This window comes from Leishmania martiniquensis, chromosome 35 (genome assembly GCF_017916325.1).
Source record: "Leishmania martiniquensis isolate LSCM1 chromosome 35, whole genome shotgun sequence".
Classification (NCBI taxonomy): domain Eukaryota; phylum Euglenozoa; class Kinetoplastea; order Trypanosomatida; family Trypanosomatidae; genus Leishmania; species Leishmania martiniquensis.
In genome coordinates this window covers 1,339,775-1,360,717 of record NC_090170.1, presented here as the reverse complement: position 1 = coordinate 1,360,717, position 20,943 = coordinate 1,339,775, and the positions used below count along the sequence as shown (strand labels likewise).

The following is a 20,943-nucleotide window of genomic DNA, read 5'->3' as shown; positions in this document are numbered from 1 at the left end:
TTTGGTCCTTTTTCGTAGTGGCTCTGCTGAGCAGCCGCTCTACGATTCCCGATGCTTTAAACGATTATTCGAACGCACACTACCAACAAAAAGGAGAGAAAAACGTGCGACAGAAGACATTAGCACGATATCTCCTTTCTCACTAAGCTGCTACCTTTTCAGGGACATTACCACTTCGCTTTCGGTCATATCCGCCGAATTTCTCCCTTTCCAGCACGTTTGTCTTCCTTCTCTCCTTTATATCTCCTCTGTCTCTTGTTTCACTGCCAACGCACGCACACATTCATGTTGTATTTTCTCATCGAGCCCTCTCTTACCTTTTTGCTTTTCGCGGCTTTACTGGAGAGGCTAGTATCAGAACTCGAAACGTATGTTTCGGGTCAACCTTCTCAAAAGACGGACCTCAGCCCTCTTCTCCCCAACAAAACACACGCTGCTATGGTGGGGGTACAAGGAAACTGATCTTCACCGCCTTGCGCGACGGCGCCCTTGGTGGGAGACAGCTGTCATTTTCACCGGCCTTCTTGTCTTCGTTAATGTGACGAGCTTAGCTTTTTACTTAGTGAACCGATTGTATCAGCGGTGGCGTCCATCAGGAAACGAACTGTACATTCGCGAGGCGATAGATCAGAGGTTATTCTCAAGGCCTGACTTAGCTGTTGTTGCCGTGCGGATGCTTCTGCATCATGCGCTAAGCAACACGCAAACACCGTTCGGATGCCCTATTGTAGCACCGGAGAACTATCGAGAAGAGGCCGAGGAGATCGTTGATTTCATTTGGACGCTTAACAGGGAGCAGCCGATGTACACATTTCCCGATTTATGGGCAATGTTCACGGCAAAGGCAATGGCTCGTCTTGGTGGGCCCAATGTAGCTCCGCTCCGCGGCCGCGATGAACACCCTGAGTTTATGGCACGAAACTTGCTTCTCGCTTTTCCGCATTCGTTGATTCGCGAGGACGATCGTGATGTTTTGAACATGAAGCGCGTGCTATCGCGTCAAGGATTTTCATTGGAGCAGGTTGTCGCTTTGATAGGGTGTAGCCGTTGTATTGGTTTTCACGATGCCGCTAACTTCCATACCCGTGAAGAGGTGAAGCCCAAGATTAAACGGCGGCCTAGCATGATTGGACCGAGTGAAGACGAGTTTCATCTGCCTGAAACGATTCAGAAGACCACATTGGACCCGTATGTGTTTGGCTCCGAGTACTTTAATCTATTGCTGGATTACAAGTGGCTCCAGCCAGGTTTGCTCCAACAGCGAAAGAACGGCGAGTACAGGTGCAGCGCGAAGGAGCGCGCGCGCCAGATAACGTTGCTGGATCCCTTTTCTGAGAAGTCTTTCGAGTCACAGCGACGTAGAACGGAAGATGCCGAAAAATTGCAGGGGAGCATTGATGCCAGGGACAAGCGTAAATCAGCAATGCTTGGTAGCAGCGTCGGCGCGCTAGGAAATGGTTTCTCGGATCGCAGCGGAGAGGCTCAGTTCATTCCGGGTGTGAAGAGCGCCACGAGGGGCGATAGTGCGAGATACAGAATTCGAGAGCCGGATATCGCTGGTGATCCTGACTACGAAATCGAGCGTATTGCTCTCTCTACTGACCCCTGCGAGCATGTATCAATGCGTGGTGTGGACGTTATGCTCTTGGACGATGGTCTGACGAAAGGGTGGTTGCATCAATTCGGGGAAAACGAGCTGGAGTTTTATGCAGCCGTAGCGGAGGTGATTTTGGATATTCAAAGCAGGGGCCACAACCGGAATAAGCTTGCCCTATGGAAATGAGCATATTTACTGCCATTCAGCTAAAATGAGTTTCTCTCTCTCTAGTGGCAGGCGTGACTCGGCATCGGCCTGCTTTACATCTTTTTTTTTTGTTACGATGAATGACCATCTACATATGTCGCATAAAAATATCTGGGCCTTGTAAGTCCGTCGTTTTTGAGCTACTGGGAGACACGATTTGGGAAAAGAGCCCATGCGCGTTTTCCCTATTGAATAATTCGATGCATCTCTACCCGATGCAGGACTTATGAGAAAGAATGCCTTTTCTGTTGTCTGAGTCGCATTGGCATCGCTCATATGCCACACAACCTACCCAAGATGCTTAGATTTCGCTTGGAGTTAGTACTTTTGTTTGAACTTGAGCCCTCTGGTCTTTTTAAACACCACACCTTCTTGTCGCTCTCAAAAAAAAAGTACTGTATCGCTATCTCACGCGACGGTAGATGGAAGACCACACTTTTATGCACTGCTTCATCAGCGAAGACGCAGGAATTAAAACGACAAAAGGGCATCGACTTGCCCTCCCATCTATCAGCTACTTCCAAGCTCATTATGAATGAGTGCATTCGATGCCTCATGGTGATCTGTGTATATCGTGTCATCTGATGACCCACCTTTCCGCCTAATAATCCTGTGGCAGTCTCTTCTCGAAAAAAAAAGCGAAAGAGCTGTGCGGCTGTTGCGCGTCTCTACCTTGATCGCTCCCGCATTTGCTCTGGACTTCTCATCAAGGTATACATCGCGCTGCCGTTACTTTGTCGATCGTCTGTTAGAAATGAGCTCCAATGCACGGAGAGCTGCGAAATCAGTCGCCTCGGCGGCGACGGCCACTGTGGATGGCTATCTACGCAATATGTCGAAGCGGCAGCGCATCCCGGCGGCCGAAGGCGGCCGCGGCACTCGGCGCAAAATGGCCATGGTGACATCCGCTAGCGTGCCTGGGAACCCATCCGAGACGGGTAGCGCCGCGGGTGATAAACTGAGCGAATTAGCCACTGATATGGGCGAGTGGGATGAAGTAGAGTTACCAGTGGCTTTGCCACACACCAAAAGGCAGGAGGAAAGCGAACAGAATGGCCTTGTCAAGAAGAATCCCACTGGCGTCACTGAAGATGACGCGGCGAAGCACGAGTCAGTTGACACGGCCCTAGGTTTCAAGACAGAGGCAATGCCTTCCCGACGAGACGAAAAAGCAAATGTAAAGCTGAGCCACGTAAAGGCGGAGCTGGTCAACGTAAATGAGGAGGAGGGGGTTGCGGTTGAGCGACCTATACCCGAAGGGGCGCAACTGCCGCTTGTAGGGCAGCCGCGCATTTCCGATAAGTGGCGACCACGAGACCCGGCGTACCAGGCCATGCTGGAGCAAAGGGATTTGCTTGCCGCCAAGCGTCGCTCAGAGCGCATTCAGCGCGTCTGCGGGTCACTCTTCGAGCTCCTCGCTGTGTTCATTCGAGCTCGTCTGCTCTGGCGCGAGTCGTGCCATCCAGGCTTCGTTAAGCGGCTTCTTCAACTCCGTGTTCAACGGGAAAGGGACCTGAAGCACTCGCCCTGCGAAGACCTTCCCAAAAAAGCTACGGGTGCCCGCGTTTTTCTCAAAGCAGCGGCCACCGCAAAAGTACTGGCGGTGGAGTCGACAAAGCCGGCGTATCGGAAGCCTTCGCTTGCCCCAGGGTGGGTGACGTGCGGGAGAGACACGGTACAGAATAAAACATCGGCAGCTGTAAGCGTACTTATCGAAACGATCAACAAACACTTCAGGTTGGAGGCGTCGGCGGCTCCAACGAGTGGACGTGGGGCGGCTGCTGGTGCCGCGGCGGGTAGTTCTACTCCATCGTCTACGGAGCCGGACTTTTCCGACTGGGCGGTCCCGGTCGCGCCATGCTTTCTCTATACGAAGATGGGGGAGTGCCATTGCCGTCATTCCGCGAATAGGCCAATCGAGTTGCCCCACCCTCTGTACTTCTCCCTTCTGTTTCTGGCGTTGGCGCGCGTTGCGGGGATGAGTTGTCGTCTTGTGGTCGCCAAGCTGGCCAAAACACCGCTGGAAAAAGCTCACGCGGCCGCGCGTGCCGGCGGCCCTGTCAACGAAGATGAAGGTGGAAAGGAGGATGGGGACGATGCCGCGGACGATGAACCCGGAGTGAGTACGCGCCGGCCGCTGAGAGCTCTTTCCATTTTTGAAGATCGCGAGAAGCGCAAGGCACTCAATAGCATCAGCGCCTCTGGCGCTGCTTCAGCGGGCAAGCGGGCGAAGCAGCCGCGGTCTTCCGCACGGACGATGCCAGACATCAGGGACATTGAGGAGGTCAAGTCCAAAAGGCTGCCTACTTCATGCTACTGGGTGGAGGTGTGGTCCGCCGAGCGCGAAAGCTTCCTTTCTGTGAACCCGTGCCGAAGCTGTGCCACTCTCTGGGGCGCACCGTACACGCTGTCGGTTTCTGGTCAAGCGGCGGTGGATGCGACGCCGCGGTACATCTCCAAGTACAGCTCCGCGTACGCCTACAGCCGGCGCCTCGGCACCTGCCAGCATCACCGATTCCTTTGGCATGACGAACTCGCCTGGGATGACAGCCGTGAGCTGTCTGAAGTGCTGCGTGCCACCTTCAACGTGGCCGCAACACACACAAGCGCCCTTGCGCAGCTACAGCAGCAGCGAGAAGGCCGACAGCTGCACTCTCTCATATACTCGGAAGCTGTGCCGACAGCGCTGAATGCCCTTCACCACCACCCACTCTATGTAATAGAGTCCGACCTCGCGCGGCATGAAGGGGTGTACCCCAAGGATGCGAGCACGATAGTGGGAAGCGTCAAGGGCCGTGTGGTCTACAAGCGTTCCGCTATTGTGAGCCTGCGGTCTCGCGAGGGGTGGCTGCGTGAGGGACGCAGCTTGCTCACGGAGGACCAGCCTGCGTACAAGGTTGTTGCACCCCCCGCATCTCGCCCGTTTGCAGCACCATCGACATTTTACGGTCGCTGGCAAACTCAGCCATTCGAGCCGCTCCCACTCACTGCAGCCGATCCTCCGGGCATCCCACACCACGGAAGAACATCTTGGTACATTCTGCTCGACAAAGCGCCGCCGCCAGGCATCGTGCACATGACCCAGCCCCAGATATCTCGCGTGGCGCGCCGTATGAGGCTGGACTTTGGGCTCGCTGTGGTTGGCTTCGAGCGCCGCCGCGCCGATGAACATCGCCGTGGGCATTGGGAGACCGTCATTAACGGTATTGTCGTTAAGCAAACTGACAGTGCTGTACTCCTCCGCGCTTACGAGGAGTGGGTGCAGCTGGTGCAAGAGCAGGAGGCGGCGAAGCGGCGGCAGCGCGCGCTTCACTGGTGGCTGTTGCTTGCGCAGCGTCTACTGGCGCTAAAACGGCTGCAGGAACAGTACGCTGAAGGGCTCCTCGCCGGTGCAGTGCCGCTTCAGTGATGGGAGTAGCGATGCGTTGCGCTTCCTTTTCTGCTTGTTTTTTAACACTTGCACTTTTCCTCCAGATGAAGAGGGTTCCTCACTGCGCGGTACGACGGTCCGGTGGCCATTCGGTGCGGTGAGGCCAAGCGGCACCCCCACCCCTCTGTCTATGCCGGGCAGCCGCGGGCGGCGGCAAGGGTGTGCGCGGCGTGGCGCCGGTGCGGCCTGCGGCGGTGAACGCGTCTGCGCCGCCCACGTCGTGGCCAAGGTGTGCATGCCGCTCTGGCGCATCATGCCCGGCCCTCCCCTCTGCGTGTGTCTGTGCGTGTGTGTGTCTGTGGAGGGGGCGTGGGCCACCTCAGGAGGACGCACCGCGTGGCGGCCAGCGTGATGGGCGCGGCTGCGATGCGGCTTGCGGGGCGAGGGGGTATGCAGAGTCCGAGGCACGGACTGTGCGCAGATGGCTGAGTCGGAGCAGTGCTGCAACGCGTGTTTACAGCCTCCATGCACTATGCGATGGACCTTTTCAGGGGCCAAACGAAGCGTTCTTCAACTGACGTCGTTCGGCGCAGGGAGTGCAGATACACGGAACGGAGTGAGGGCGTGGATGGATATGCGCGTACTGCGACTTCGCTAATGCTCATGTTCATGAGCACTTCCCATTTCTTTTCTATTTCATGCCGTTTTCTCCTCTCTGCTCTTCACGGAGACGTGTGTGCGTATGTTTGTGAAGCGCGGGTCTCTTGTCTTTTGGTCCTCTGGTGGGCTTTGTCGACGCGCAGTGTTGCTTCGTATAGCTCTTCACCCAAAGAAAGCGACGGCAGTCAGCAATCGTGATGGAGGCCAATCCTGAGAGGGGTTCGCGCGGGGCCTGACCAGCCTGCCATTGTGCTCAAAGGGTTCTGTGAAAGCGGCCGGGTCTTTGTCGCCGTCACGAGAGGATGGCTTAGTGCTTCCTAGACTGCTGAAGGCCGTCAAAAGAGATGCGCGCGTTGACGACGTGGGCACGGGTGCTCCTTTCACCGGGTTCTCTGCCCATGGCTCCATGCGCCTTGTTGAGGTGCTTCAAATGCCACCAGTGCCATCTGCATGTATTTTTTTGTTGCGATTTTTTCATTGGTCTCGTGTTGCAACCACGGCGCAACTACCCGCGTGCTCATCCCACCTTTTTTTGGCTGCTTAGTACTTCATCGACTTGTGACGAGCAAGCCCTTCCGCCCACACACGCGCGCCCCTATTCAAACCCTCACAGAACCCCTCACCTCGTCTTTCCGCTCTCACGCGTTCATCTCATCACTGTATTGTGCCCCACTTTTCGTCTCTGATTTGTCAGCACAGAAAGATTAAAAGGCAAACTAAAAGAACGCCGCAATGTACGGTCAGTATATTCAGTCTTCTCCGAGCAACAAGTTCCCACCCTTCCAGGGCGTGTCGCCGCGCGTGACGGCGCAAACCTACCAGAGCCATCGCGGTGAGTACGTCTCCATCATTTTTGAGCTGACGGGCCCAGGCGAGTTCAAGTGTGGCGCGACGGGCCTGTCGGTTAAGGTGGTGGGCGTTCCGGAGGCAGTAGAGGTGAGCCGCGTCTGCGAGTTTATCTGCTACGTCGATCCCTCCACGGGGGAGCTGACGTACTTTCAGCATGCCATGCTGGATGACGAGTTTGACTTTGAGGTGTACCGCCGCCTCGTGAGCCTCACAGCCAAAGTTCCACAGCTCTTTTAAGCACCTCTACGCGAAGAAGGTACAGGCAGCAGCAGCAGCAGCAAACCGGCATGGTCGCCCATCGCTAGCAATGGGCGCGAGTCACGCTAAAAAGCAGAGCAGATGAAGCGTTGCTTCGCCGATACACGGATGTTCGCACAAGAACGAGTGACTCTAAGGCGTATCGCTACTTGACCTCAGCTGCACCAAGGAGAGGGAACCAAACACGTTGCTGGCGTTGACATAGAACCTGTGTTGGTACTCGGAAAGTAACGACGGGAGGGAGTGGGGGGAGAAGAATGAGCTCCATCGTTCATCCCAATCGCTTCTGTTTTGTCCCTCTTGCTCCCTTTCCCCCCTCTCGCTCATTTTCTTGCATCATAGACGATAGCGATAGACCAGAAAGACAACGCATCAACACGAACAGGTCTACTGCTTCCGCTGTGAAGAATCCGGGCTTCTCTTTCTACCTCATCGTTTAGCTTGAGCCCACGATGCTTGACGCGTAAGACGAAGCGGAACAAAAACTGGAGAAAAGGCAGCTGGCCATGCGTGCAGGTGTAAGTGTGTGTGCTTTTGTGTGTGCTTGCTTGTGTTTCCCCTCTGTCCTCCCATCTCTCTCTCTCTTCACGGGCGTGCATCTCGTTGCGCGATGGAGCCTTTTTCGTTTCGCCCCATGCACTCGATGCTGTCAGTAGTGCACGCCAGAAAGTCCTTTGCTCTCGATTCTTGCATGGCGCTCTGTGTGTCTGTTTGTGTGGGTCTGACCATTGCAGAGGCCTCTTTTGCGCGTGCCTTTCCTCTTTTCACCCCATTTTATCCGTGCCGAAGACACCAGTGAAACCCAACGGAAATGAAAGAGCGGGCATGAGCGCATAAAAGGTACCGCACGTCGGGAGACGCTCTCACAAGCAGGAAAGAAACGAAAGAAATGTGTCTCGCTGCCGTCATTGCGCCACGACTTTCTTGCGATGTAGGCAATGACAACAGCTGTGTGCGTCTGGTCGCTCACATGCATACGCACCCTGCCGCCACAACAAAAGAGGAGAGGCGACCGAGAAGATTTGGGTGGCTCAGTTCTTCTTGCACATCTTCCCCAGACCCTTGCTGTATCCGTTTGCGCGACTGAAGCACCCAGCCTTGAGGTTGCATCACGGCTGACTGAGGCGTGTGGTGCTTGCGATGCGACGCCGCCAGCCCCTCATCTCGCCTCCTGTTTAACTTTTACTCTCTTTTTACACGTCATGTTTACATGCCTATGCCATGGACGGGCGATTGTGTTTTCATTTTTACGCTTGTGTGGCCGCGACTGTGTATGTGGCGCGTGCATACATATACACGTGTTCACGCAAACGTGTGAGAGGCAACTTCGCCGTCGCTAGGAAAAAAGAACATCGAGTAAATTCAAATCGAATTTACGTGCGGGTGTGCCGCTGCTATGTGATGTGTAATGCAACTCGATGACTGGAGTGCCTATCGCGAGACAGTGCGCTACGCAAGAGAGCTCGCCTTGCTTCTTCCGTCGTCGTGGAGTGGATTGCTGAATGGAGATTCGCCGGCGGCAGTTTATTCCTCCTCTGCCGATCCCAGCTCGCTAACGCCTCTCGTGTTGGTGAAGCAAGTGGAGGCTCCTTTGCTGACGCATTGGATGGTGGCGGCGACATCAGCGCCGGTCGCGTATCATTGCGGCAGTTCAAGTAACGGCACTGAAGAAGTCGATTGTGCCGCTGCCGTTGTAGTGGCACGTTGGACAAGGCTGCTGGGCATCTGGATCGCTTTACGCCTGGAGCACCTGCGCAGCAGATGCGGGGTTGAGCTGGCGCGAGAGGAAGCAAAGGAAGTGGAGCGCTACAGGCAGTATTTTGTGCCTCTTGCGTGGCCGATACTGGATCGACGCATGCGAGAGTGGCTCACCTCGTGTTTGTTTGCACTGGCAGAAAAGTGGGATGCGTGGCGGCCAGTGGGTGACACCAGCTGCGCCAGTGACGCGGCAGCCTCTGCCGTCTGCGGCACCATGGCCAGTGGGTATGAGAAAGGCAAGCAAGAGTGTGAAGAGGTGTGCACGCGCGCCATGGAGGCCACCCAGCGTGTGGGGCGCGAGTACCTCCGCATCAGTTGGCAGGTGCTGCACCCCAGGAGTATTCCTGGGACGGTAGATTCGAAGCTCAAGCGACTTTACCCGCAGGTCAGTCAATACAAAGACTATGAAACCGACTCTTCTACTCCGCTACCTGCTGTAGTGCACACCCACTGCCTTGGCGACCTGCTACAGGCGCTGACACGTTTGCAGTTGCTGCCAGACCGACAGCGCCGGGACTGCGACTCGGCACCGTGGCTCACTTTCACACAGAATGCCCTCCTCCATATTGGCTACGACTTGCTTACCAAGGTGAGGGCGTCCCTGATCGAGCGCTGCTACTACGTCATCCCGGCTGTGGTCGATTACGAGTCGTGCTTGCTTTTGTGCGAGGCGATGTTGCGGAAAAGCGCACTGTCGAAGGCGCGTGAGGAAGAGCTGAGTAGAACGCAAAGCATCTTGCGGCTCACTCTGCAGAGTTTGCTGCAGTCCGCATTGGACTTCTATCATCATAGCATTCGGGCCTTGCTGGTCGGCTACAAGGAAAAGGGTACTCGCATCTCGTCTGCGGGTCCTACTCTACGACTTGTGAAGGTGCCAGCGCCTGCGAATCCTCTCTCCGCTCTTCAACAGGCCGCGCAAGCGCAGCGCGCCTCTGAGGTAACCTTTCCGTTGGAGCCATCAACCGACCGGGGTGCTGCTGACGGGTTCGCTGCAGCAGCAATAATGAGACTCTCGGAACCAGCTTTCGCTGTCCTGGTGGAAGTGCTGGAGCCAACATGTGACCTACTCCAACGCTACCCTGCAGGCGAGAATGCTCTCTGGACCAGGCCGTCCACCGGCGCCGATGAGCGCGACGAAAGCCTGACTCCTCATAGTCACACGACAAATAAAGGGAGACTGTTTCCGTATTCGATTCGCCAAGAGCGCCTGGTGAGCCGGCAGCCGCAGTGCTCAACTTCTTTGGGTGTGAGAAGGGAGCTGATGTCTTTTCTCGAAGCGAAGATGTGTAGCTGCTTTGCCGATGCTGCGGCAGGGTCTGGCACTGCAGCCAGGAAGGCGCAGCGGCAGGCAGCCACGGATGCATACCTTACGGCCAGGTACCTTTCTACTTATGGGCCGCATGGACCATGAACGTGGACAGCACGGCACACGCTACGATGCATGCTCCCTGGATGTTTTTGGGATAGACTGGCCCTCCTCCTCACGCCGCTTCATCGGCGCGCAGTGACCACTGAAGATGCACGAGGCGATATGGAGGAAGTCAAGCGACACACACACACACACGCAAAAAGGCCCTCCCTCTTACCTTCCCTTCACCCCACCCCCTTCACCCGCTCTCTCCCCCTCTCTTTTTCTCGAGGAAAAAAGTGGCTGTACACGTGCGTGCTCTCGAACCGCAGAAATGGAGAGAGAAGAACCTTGGCTCTCAGCTACTTTCTCTCTTTTTTTTTATATATCGTGGCACTGTGCTCTAGAATGTGTCTCTCTTTTGATGGGCACCCAAAATGCACGGATGTCTTCGCTATCGCTTGTGCATTGTCAGAGGTGCACCTTCAAGAGCAGCGTGCCTCGCAGTAACGGCTGCTTACATTCCTTTCGACTATCAGGATGCCGCGTGTGCGGGCCGCTACCGCTGAACCGCTTCGGGGTGGAGGCCGCCCTCATTCTTGCTCTTTTTTCCCCTTCGCGCTTCATTACGAAGCGGCGCTTTGCCTCAGATCGCCCGGCTGTCCATGCATGTATCTTCTTTACGGTATAAGATTGCCGATACACAGGCATGCGCTGCTGCTTTTCACCCGACTTGGACCCTCCTTCCTTCTCTGTCGCGTGCCCAACGACGGAAGGTGTTCCCACGCTAACAAGTGGGCATTCAACCCTTTCCCCTCCCTTTCCCCATCTACACGCACAGATACACACATACACACACACACACGTGCTCGTTGTATTTATGCTTGTTTCGAATGTAGCCCAAACACAAGCAAAATAATTGATCAAGCGAGGGACAGGGATGCGTTCCAACGCCGCCAAGAAGTCGTTTCGCCCACCTTTCAAACATGCGGCTCTGCCGAACACTGCAGCAGCTGCTCAGGCATTGGCGCCACAGCTGCACCGCATCCCAACGTTTGCACGGCATGCAGCGCTATCTTTTTCTGATGACTTAGGTGCAGCAACTCTGTCGTTAACCTCCGCACCGCTCGCACCAGATACGACTGCCGCGGCGTCCAAGATGAGATGGGGAGGCGATGCGGACACCCCTCCGCGAGATGTGATGGCCCATTCTCTCCCCAGGGTCGAAACTGATGCTGCCGTCGCAGGGTGTGCGCCTTCTCGACGGCAACTGCAGCGGCTCATCGACGCTCGCCGAGCCGAGCTCGCTGGTACGAAAATGTGGGCTCTCGTTGCAGACACACTGCATTGGGTAACCGTTTCGCAGGCGGCGCTGCAGCATTTGGCGGAGACTCGGGCAGCGGGCCGGATGGAGCAGGTGTTCTCAGAGCTTCACATCGACCCGTCGTCAGTGTTGTTCTCAGTGGAGGAAGGCCGCTTCTCTCACCCATGAGCCAACATGTCGTGCGTGGGGCCGCTATGAAGGTCGGCTGGATGACGCGCGTGGAATGCTGGCGTGCGCTGTGCTGTACAAAAGTTTACCAGAAGATCGGCCCAAGCGAAAATAAAAGGAGAAGGCAGAGGAGGGTACGCCGACCACAGCGAGGAAGTAAATGCACACGCTTGCTCGCATGCACCGACACACCCACCCCCCCTCAGGGACCTAAGGGGACCCTTCTACTGCACTTCCATTGAGTGACACTGCCCTTCGCGGAGGAGCGCTCGCGGATTTGTTCTCCATTCGCTTCCCCCTCATTGTGATGCGTTGACTGCTGCTTTCTGCTTTTTGGCAGCTTTTTTCTTTGCTTTGCAGGTTTTATTTTCGAAAGAAAAATAGACAGAGCGCGGATCGCTGGCGGCCGAGTAATCTTCACGAAGCAGAACATTAATGGGCTGCGATGTGACGCGAAAGGCGAGGTTCTTCTATTATGCACCCTGACGGTGCGCGTCGGCAAGCGTGTGCTTTTCTGTAGCCTAGTGCCTATCTCTTCTAGCATCGGCAGTTGTAGAACTGGGGTACGTTGTGCATAGGCCCAGCGCCAAAGGCGCTTCGATCTCTGATTTCCTGCTCTAGCGACTCTCTTTTCCCGTGATACTGTGCGTGTAACGATATGCACTGCTCTCTCTCTCGAATGCCAACACCGCTCCCTCTTCGTGTTTCCGCCTCTCAAATTCACGACGCCACTGTACAGACGGGACGCCCGTGGCTGTGCGATGTGGCCGGTAAGGCGGCACACCAGCCACCGCGCCTTGGCGGCTGTAGGAATTCCTGGGCGGCGAGGGAGAGCCTACCCAAGAGCTGCAGCGCAAGTGGCTTCGCACATCAGAGCTCTATCCTTTCCTGTAGCGACGCTACAGCAGGCCTTGCACCGTTCAAGTACACCACCCAGCTTGTGCTCCGCATCCACTCCGCCAACGCTGGATGCAGTGGTAGATGAGGTGAGTCCCTACGTTCCAACAACTTTCACTTCGATTCAGCAAATCTCACGTCAGCTGCCTCCAGAGCTGATGGAGCGCGTGTGCGACCCCGTCTGCGGCGGATTGCGGCTTCTCTTGGCTCGCTATTCGGAGCGCTTTGAAAGTAAAATGATTGGGCAGGTGCACGTGGTGCGCAGTCGTCAGAAGCAGAGACAGTGGGCAGCACCGCATCACCGGCTCGACGCTGGTGATACAGCAAGATTCCCACTCGCAGCTACATCGTCCCCGCCAGTTAGTGCAACTGCTGCAGTAGCAAAGCCGAACTCGGCTGCTGTCCAGGCTATTCTTGCTGAACTCCAGGAATTGTTCCCAAACTACCTCGTCCCCGTCAAGGCTCTCTGGGCGACAGTCCCAGAGGCAGAGGAGCAGCTGGTGAGGCGCTGTGTGCTCGATGCCCTTCGGTCACCGCAGCACAGAGTGTGGCTCACCTTTTACGAGCACCCAGCGCATTGCGCTTCCTGCAGCACCTCTGCAGAGGCGGCGGCGCAAACTCATGTGCTTGAGCACGGGTATGTGCGATGCCGACTCGGCGCTGAAGCGGGTGATGACGTTGCTGCCGCGCCAACGCCGTCGTCGCCTAACGCGCGAATGGTGGAGCATCAGGTGCAGCAATACGAGTGGTACCGGGTGGCGCGTGTGCTTCCGACCTCCGCAGCAGAGCTGCTCTTCACGGGTGAGCTGCAAGAGCAGGCAGCTCTCTTACTGCCACCTGGGCGGGACGTATGGCATGTTTTGTTCAGCGCTCCTGCTCTCTTCGACGTCCGCCTTGTGACCCCTGTGGCCGACGAGAGCGTGCGGCAGCCAGGCGCGCCGGCCTTCTCTGGCGCCGACCCTTCGTCGGCGCCTCTTTTCGTCGCACATGGCGCCACGCCGCCACCATCCTTGTGCGCCTCCGTCTACGTGCGCTTTCGGCTCGAGGAGCGCTTTGTCCCACCAGACATGGCGGGCGCTAACGAGGCGAGCATAATGCGTGAGCTGGAGACCCTCGCTGCGGATCGGGCGACAAATGACTGTGGCCTCAGTTCGCGCCAGCGACGCCGCAAGCGCAAGCTGCAGCGTCAGCTTGCCTACCTGCGCAACCCAACCCCGTACTTTGACGACCGGGTTTTAGCGCAACATCTCTTCGACCTTCTCCCGCTGCGTGATGGGGTGCACCAATCGGCGCTCTTAGGGTCGCTGCCCCAGACTGCCGTGCAAGCTTTTCCTCCGAACGTGACGGAGCTCCTTCAGGCGCGGAAAGACCTCTTTCAGCTGTCTGATGTGAGACATGGCATTTTAGTGCAGCGCGCCGATGCCCCCAAAGTTACCCAGCGCTCTGCTGAGAGTGTTACTGGGGAGGAAATACTCCTGTACGTCTTCTCAGCCTACTCTCTTCGGAGCGACCCGCGAGAGGGGACGACAATCAGTCGATGCCTCCCTCGACTGCCGCGGTTAGTGCGCGAGCGCCTTTTCGCCATGCAGGACATTGTGGCCGAGGTCCTTATTCCGTACCCGGACAAGGTGGAGGTGCTCGCAGACCGCTCCCCGAGAATCTCACCCCACCCATCCTCCACATCGCCGCACACCGCCGGCGCTGACGAGCGTGTCTTGCGTGAGTTGCGAACCGTGCGCGGCCGCCGCGACTTTCTGGTTCCATTTCGTTTTGTGGGAGAGTGGCAGGAGAAGTTGACGGAGAAATACGTGAAGCAGCAGGAAAAGGACAACTTGAAGACAGTGCGTGCTCACAAGAGCAGGGCAAGCAGCTACCGTGGACCGCCTTCACACTGACCGGCTTGGAAGAAGTGAGGCGGCCGCAGAGAAGCAATTGTGATGCCCGTCTGCCACTCATGGAAGAGGCTGCGTTTGGTGCAGGCTGATGCTGCATTGTGTTTAGCGTTTTTTTTCTTTCTCCCTTTCCGCATTTGCGCGCAGGTAAGTGGCAAGGCTGCGCTCGTTTGAACTCTCGAAAGCGCGCGCACACACACATACACATACACGCACGGGCAGTATATACATGTTGATAGAGGGAGAGAGGTCGCCCACGCACCCTTTCCACTCTGTAGCTACGCCCCGTTCCCGTGAAGAGTGAACTAAACGGGTAGCCGCGAAGGCTCGGGTTACCGTGTCGATTTACTCGACAGTGCTTTGTGAAGCCATTACAGCGAATGCGGCTAAGCTGAGGCAAAGTAGCATCCCCCAGCCTCTGCATCCCCTCGATGCGCGTCCTTTCCTCATGACTCGCCTGTTTCACCCCCCTTCACACATGTCTCTCTTTTTGCGTGCAAGCGTCTCCTGTATCTGCGGCTCTCCTTCCTCTCGCTTGTGGCAGTGCGTGTGACCCCTCTTCACCCCACGCTCCGCGCTCTACTCATTTCGCCTGCCGCCCCCTAATCTCTGCTCTTCACCCTCCATCTCTGTCTTTTCTTGATGGGACCAAACTCACCTCTTCGCCCCGATTGAAACCAGTTACACGCGAACAGTGCGCACGACGAACGTGGGGCGCGTGTAGGAGTCTCAGAAAGAGACCCTCGCACAAAGCGCGTACATCCCACAGACGCACGGCCTCCTTTCACCATCTTTGCTATTCTCGCACACCGCGTGCTGCCTAGCAGCGGCGCTTCTCCGAAAAGGGGCTCTTCTCTTTGCGTGTCCCCCTTTCGCTGCCGCGATTGGTTCTTCTTTTGCCTCTCGCCGTCTTGCGTGCTTTCTGCTTCGTTCACAGGGCGAGGCAGGGGGAGCTCAACGCACGTCTCCGTTTCACCGTGTCGGGCGAGGAGGCTGGGAGAGGGCATCGGTGCCGTCCGACTCATCGGCGCTTGCTTCAAAGCGACGAGACAAACAAAAGAAGGCATACGAAAAACACGATTCATCGCAACTTCTTCATACCACGCGAGCTTGAGCGGTGCGGAAATGCCGGGTACTGCTGCTGCTCCCGTGCACCAGCGCCAGCCCATCTGGGCACTATTCATGCAACAGCGTCTACCGGCGTGGCAACCTATCTTGACACCACTGCACTCGGCCCTGTGCCTATTTGCAGTCGCAGTTGTGTGTTTACCGCTGAGCTTGTCGCTCTTTCAAGCGAACGCGTCGGCGTCGGATATTACAGTGCGGTACGACGATCAACAGCGGTGCTCGTTTGGGTACAACAGCACAGGCGCCTTTCGGTATGCGGCGTCGCCAGAGTCTGTCTGGCAAACAGGATGCGTCACAGATGTCTCATTCCGTGTGGACAAGCGTCTCAAAGCACCGGTGTATGTCTACTACGGCCTTGACAACTTCTACCAAAACCACCGTCGGTTCTCAAAGTCCAAAAGTGACGCGCAGCTGGCCGGACAGCGCGTTTCCGCTGCGTCCATTGCATCTTCTACATCGCCTCTGACATACCCGGGCGAGTTACGCGGCGGCGGTGATCAAGGCATCAATCTCTTGGGGACCTTTTTTCACTACAGCGATTTTGTCTACGTGCCAGCCGGACTGATTCCGTGGTCCATGTTTAACGACACCTTCACCTTGTACCGCATCACGCATCGTAAGGCGAGCCCGGTGACGGCGCCGTCGCTGCAACTCATCTGCAACGGCAGCGCCTTTTCGCGTTTCACGAACGAGCCGCTCAAAGGTGCCGGCCGCTGCCACAAAAAAGGCATTGCTTGGACGTCAGATGTGGAGGTCAAGTATAAGAAGCCGGAGTTTCCTCCTCGGTCGTCGCCTCAGCCTGTATGGAGTGCTCCACAGTGGGCCTACGAGGCCGCCGACGGCGACGTGAACCCCAACCCTCCTCCGCAAATGCCGTCCGATAACACCTTTTTCAACGAGGGCTGGTACGCCGATGAGCCTGGTCACCATATCCCGGTTACGACGGACGAGGACTTGATGGTGTGGGCACGCGTGGCCTCGCTGCCCAAGTTCCGTAAGCTGTATCGCGTCATTGACGAGGACTTGGAGCCGGGCACCTATCTGATGCGCATCCACGAGCATTTCGACGCAGCCAGCTTTGGCGGTAAAAAGAGCTTCTCGCTAGCAACACTGTCGTGGCTTGGTGGACGCAACAGCTTCATGGCATGGATGTACTTGACGATCAGCGTCGTCTCAGCCATCAGCGGCGCTTCATTTGTGTGCATTCACCGCTGGTACGGCGACAGAGCCCTTCGCGCCGTAGCGACACTGCTGAAGGACGAATAAGGCAGTCGTCTACACTCTTGCAGAGCTTTTCTGTTCCTTGCGATTTGTGGAGGTGATGACGTGGTGGACGCGGCCCGGCCAGTGCGAGAGCGGTGCGTTCTTTGACGTGCGTTTGCCGACTTTTCGGCACCATTCCCGTTTTGTGACTTCTCATGCGCCTTTCGTGTTGACCGGCTGCCCCCTCCCCCTCTCTCTCTGTGTGTGTGTGTTTCACTTGTAATCCGCTACGCGCTCATCTTTGCGGTGACTTCACGAATGGACGCCCCCCTTTTTCCACATGAGTTTCCTCTTTCTCTCACCCCTTGTGACCCCCTGCTGGAGCCCGGTGCTGTCGAGTCGGGTGTGCAGAAGCTGTACCGCATTTGCAGAGCCGCAACGAGACCATGCCGTTTTTCAGGGAGGAGGCGGCGTACACGGCGCATGGGCGCACGCACACTCGCTGCGGTTCCCTTGCAGCATTCTCGGGAAGTCGGCATGAGAAAGGGAAGCGGCGAGTGCACTCGTTTACGATCTGCAATGCAGCGACGTGGCGCGTGATGTCGTGCTGTCTCCCCCCTTCCTCATGGGACAAGCATTGCAGTGCTGTCGGCACAGCCGATGACAGAGATCACTCGTATCTCTTTCATGTATGACTGCCCTCTTCACGAGACTGGGAGGTGTGTCATTCCCTCTCGCTTCGTCTCTACCTGTTGCTCTTCACGCCTCTCCCTCTCTCCACTGTCTTTGGGTGGTGAGCGCGACACGTGTTGTACGGTCTCCTCTTCTTTTTCGTGGTGCTAACTAATGGCAAGACAACGGAAGCCGAAGCTAGACGCGCCTGACTCTCTGTCCGCATCTTACATTGCCTTTTCCGCTCTAATCCCTCTCCTCTTTATTTTCAGTGATGGCACTAAACTTCGACATGGACGATGCACCAACCTTTCATGAGCTTGTGCGCGATGCGCGCCATAATCTCATGAAAGGCCGTGAGATGGCGACATGTTGGTCAGAGTTGGCTGATCAACATGCATTCTTCAAGGACATCGCCAAAGAGGGCCACGCTCGTGGCGCAAGTCTCGGTGCTGTCCTGGCTGCCGTTCAGGGAATCTGCCAAGTAGTGGAGCGTGTCGAGCTCTCCCACTCTGAGGTTGAGGGTTCCTCGCCGGCTTGCACTGCCGCGTTTTCTTCACCGGCGCGAAGGTTATCTGGGGACTTGTGGCCTGATAGCAGGCTGGAGGAGGCTCGAGCGCTCGCTCGAGTTGTCGGAGCATATTGCAGCTTGTACTGCTCCACACCAATCCCAAGGCATGCGCAATGGGTGAGCTCGCTGAAGCCTGTCTTTCGGGAGTCGACGAATGGGGCCAGCACAGCTGTCAACGATGCAAGCGCGTCTCGCCGCGATGATGATGCGAATGCTTCCCACGCTACACCAGCATCATCCACGCTGGGCCGCTACCTGACAAGGCTGCGTCAGAGAGTGGAGAGCGTCGCGCAGGAGCTGCCCGACAGCGAGTTATACGAGAGAAGTGGGAGTGTTGCCGAGGAAGAACTGAAGGAGCTGGTGCTTTGCTGCATAGCGGCCGGGAGGCGTGTGATACGGTCAACCGCGCTTTCCCACGCAGATGCGCGCCTGGTGCGCGAGATGGTGATGGCGCTTCAGGACTTTGTGGGGAGCTCGACGCTAGAGTGGTGAGGCTCATAACGGCAGGACCTGCGCAAGAAGATGGAGCGCGGCGCGCTGCCATTACCAAAGACCGAAGGGGATCGCTTTCAATCTACTGTGTCCTCCTCCTCTGTTTATCAACAGGCTCTTTTTCTCCCTGTCTTTTTCGATCGAAAAAGTAAGGCATGCGCGTGAGGCCTCTCGGCCAAGCGCGTGACGTCGAGTAACGCTGCTGAGCAAAGCAAAGCATCTAAGGGTGGGCGCGGACCGCACAAAAAAAGAGTGAGAAAGACGTCAGGCCATGCTGTTCTGTCTCGTGTGTGTGTGTGTGCCGACGGAATAGCGTGGGGGTTGGGGAACTGACCGCGCGAGGGGGGCGAAGGGGCGGTGGCAGCGCGCTTTTCAGTGCTTTTCTTGAATTCACCTCCATCCTGCTCCCCCTCCATGCACATGAGCCACTCGCACGTTGAGCCTCTCACCGCCTATAGGGACACGCGTATGGAGCCGTTCTCCTCTCCAGAAGACGTTAGTGCTCGAAATGGGCTGCTGCCGATTCTTGTGCATGTGCGGCCAAAGCTGAACTGCTCCCCCTTTTTTCCTGATAGACCTCTCCGCGGAGCATTTCTGCGGCGTAATTTGCAGCCAGGCGTTCGCGGTGCTCGTTTCTTCGGTACGGAGACCTCGAAGAGCCGGCATACTCATCACACAAGTCAACGACACACCATGGGCAGCGGTTATCTGAAGCGGAAGCGGCAGCGCCAGGAGCTGCTGAATGATTTCTACTCTAGCTTTTCGTTGTCGTCCATCGACACCGATTGCGATCACTTCAGCAAGCTGGTGGCGCGCACCGTCTACCACTACCCCTCGTCCCTTCCGTTCCCCGTCCTCCTCGATGACGACTTCCCTGCCGAGCCGTACCGATCCCGCAACAAGGACATAAAGAGCGCCATCCATTGGGGGCAGCGAAAGCTACTCCTCTCCGAAATTCAGCTCCTCTGCATGTACTGCCGGCCAGAAATCTCGTACCACATTGTGTATGCTGGGGCGGCACCCGGGACCCATTTGGCCTTCCTGGACGAGATGTTCGCGTCTCGACACACGTGGGAGCTGATCGACCCTGGCCAATTTGATCGCGCGGTGCTGGAGCCACGCGCAAACTTCAGGCTACGCAACGAGTTTTTCACCAACGCGACAGCGTACGATATCAACGCGCGTCGCCTCACTGAGGTCCTTCCAGCACTTGGGCTTGTATACCGGCACGTCGCTGTCGACAGTGTGCAGGCGGAGAAGAAAGCGATTCACGAGCAGCTTGAATGCATCGTCGGTACGCTGGATGTGGCCCGCGGCACCGAGGATATCCCTTCCATGTACGAAGCACCGCTGTCGCTTCCTAGAGGCTTAGAGCTGTTGGCGCAGGTCGCATTGGAGCGCCACAAACCTCTACTCTTCATCTCTGACATACGCTCCGGCAGTGTGGCGCTGCCGAACTTCGAGGACCACGTCGCGGAGAACATGCGTGCGCAGGAGTGCTGGACAAACATTTTACACGGCGAGCACAGCATGCTCAAGTTCCGCCTCCCCTACACCAGCAAATCTGCTGCATATGGTGGCCAGGGTGCCGTGCGTGAAACACGTCTCATTCGAGAGGACGGCACTGTTCCTTACCTACGTGGTGACTTATTGCTGCCTATCTGGACGCGGCCAACGAGCACGGAGGGTCGGCTCGTTGTCCCGCAGGGTGCCTTCCAAAAGGACTACAACGTGGCCCACGTGGAAGACCAGTTCTTTTTCTTCAACTCCAGGGTTCGGGAGCAGGTACACTTCAATCACCTCATCGCGCACGACAACGAGCTCGATCATCACTACGACGCCTCGGCCGAGGTGAACTGCCTTCTTACCTACTTACGCTTCATGCGCCCGGAAATGAAGGCCGCTAAACCGGGAGAACTGCGCAAGGAGGTTTTGCGCGTGGCGCGCTCCATCACAGAGCACCTTGGCGTGACCTTCGAAGATGCAACTCGTCGCCGAGACGCACTCATGATTAACCAAGCCAAGGAGAGTCAGAGCAAAGCGGCTGAGGACTGCGGAGATGGCGCAGATGGCGATGAGGAAGCAGAGGAGCAGGAGGCGAAAAGTTCGGCGACGAAGATGTGCGCGCGCTCACTCGAGCGCGGTGCTGGTGCGACGGTACCGCCGCAGCCTTCGGAGTGGGAGCTTATGACAAGGCGAATGGTGCGTCTGTCGAATTACGACCGCAATCGGCCGGTTTGGGGTCGAAACGTGCGGGAGGAGGAGCATGGCAGGCCTAGCGGTTTTTGGGTGACCACGAAGATGCCACAGACGTGAGAGGGCCACTGGCGGCGACATCGTCGCAGCGGCCCCGAGACAGCTGACTTCTTTAGTTTTCGCGACTTCCGGTGCGCCTGTTCTGGTGAGCGCCTCTTTCACTGCTCACCAATGGCGTCGTTACAAGCCGAGCAGCGGCACCTCCGCACGTCTCTGTGCAGGCGGTATGGCTTCCCTTTCACCTGAACTCCTGCTGACAGCGCGTAATTGAGTCTTGAGCCCTCTCCTCGTGA

General features: G+C 56.9%; 9 protein-coding genes across 9 annotated transcripts; all 9 read left to right on the top strand.

The window, feature by feature from the left end:
• Positions 1–370: 370 nt before the first annotated feature.
• LSCM1_01105 (uncharacterized protein) lies at positions 371–1,783 on the top strand (the record flags this gene model as incomplete). Its single annotated transcript, XM_067318731.1, has 1 exon — positions 371–1,783. The coding sequence occupies one exon, from the start codon at positions 371–373 to the stop codon at positions 1,781–1,783; it is 1,413 nt and encodes a 470-aa protein (XP_067174836.1).
• Positions 1,784–2,558: 775 nt separating this feature from the next.
• On the top strand, positions 2,559–5,213 carry LSCM1_01104 (uncharacterized protein; the record flags this gene model as incomplete). The annotated part of the gene is made up of 1 exon (XM_067318730.1): positions 2,559–5,213. The coding sequence occupies one exon, from the start codon at positions 2,559–2,561 to the stop codon at positions 5,211–5,213; it is 2,655 nt and encodes an 884-aa protein (XP_067174835.1).
• A 1,353-nt stretch (positions 5,214–6,566) lies between these two features.
• LSCM1_01103 (uncharacterized protein) lies at positions 6,567–6,920 on the top strand (the record flags this gene model as incomplete). Its single annotated transcript, XM_067318729.1, has 1 exon — positions 6,567–6,920. One exon carries the CDS (start codon positions 6,567–6,569, stop codon positions 6,918–6,920), a length of 354 nt encoding a protein of 117 aa, XP_067174834.1.
• A 1,429-nt stretch (positions 6,921–8,349) lies between these two features.
• Positions 8,350–10,110, top strand: LSCM1_01102 (uncharacterized protein; the record flags this gene model as incomplete). The annotated part of the gene is made up of 1 exon (XM_067318728.1): positions 8,350–10,110. The coding sequence occupies one exon, from the start codon at positions 8,350–8,352 to the stop codon at positions 10,108–10,110; it is 1,761 nt and encodes a 586-aa protein (XP_067174833.1).
• An 877-nt stretch (positions 10,111–10,987) lies between these two features.
• Positions 10,988–11,539, top strand: LSCM1_01101 (uncharacterized protein; the record flags this gene model as incomplete). Its single annotated transcript, XM_067318727.1, has 1 exon — positions 10,988–11,539. One exon carries the CDS (start codon positions 10,988–10,990, stop codon positions 11,537–11,539), a length of 552 nt encoding a protein of 183 aa, XP_067174832.1.
• Positions 11,540–12,300: 761 nt separating this feature from the next.
• On the top strand, positions 12,301–14,331 carry LSCM1_01100 (uncharacterized protein; the record flags this gene model as incomplete). Its single annotated transcript, XM_067318726.1, has 1 exon — positions 12,301–14,331. The coding sequence occupies one exon, from the start codon at positions 12,301–12,303 to the stop codon at positions 14,329–14,331; it is 2,031 nt and encodes a 676-aa protein (XP_067174831.1).
• A 1,122-nt stretch (positions 14,332–15,453) lies between these two features.
• Positions 15,454–16,722, top strand: LSCM1_01099 (uncharacterized protein; the record flags this gene model as incomplete). Its single annotated transcript, XM_067318725.1, has 1 exon — positions 15,454–16,722. One exon carries the CDS (start codon positions 15,454–15,456, stop codon positions 16,720–16,722), a length of 1,269 nt encoding a protein of 422 aa, XP_067174830.1.
• An 883-nt stretch (positions 16,723–17,605) lies between these two features.
• On the top strand, positions 17,606–18,394 carry LSCM1_01098 (uncharacterized protein; the record flags this gene model as incomplete). Its single annotated transcript, XM_067318724.1, has 1 exon — positions 17,606–18,394. One exon carries the CDS (start codon positions 17,606–17,608, stop codon positions 18,392–18,394), a length of 789 nt encoding a protein of 262 aa, XP_067174829.1.
• A 693-nt stretch (positions 18,395–19,087) lies between these two features.
• Positions 19,088–20,710, top strand: LSCM1_01097 (uncharacterized protein; the record flags this gene model as incomplete). Its single annotated transcript, XM_067318723.1, has 1 exon — positions 19,088–20,710. One exon carries the CDS (start codon positions 19,088–19,090, stop codon positions 20,708–20,710), a length of 1,623 nt encoding a protein of 540 aa, XP_067174828.1.
• Positions 20,711–20,943: the final 233 nt, after the last annotated feature.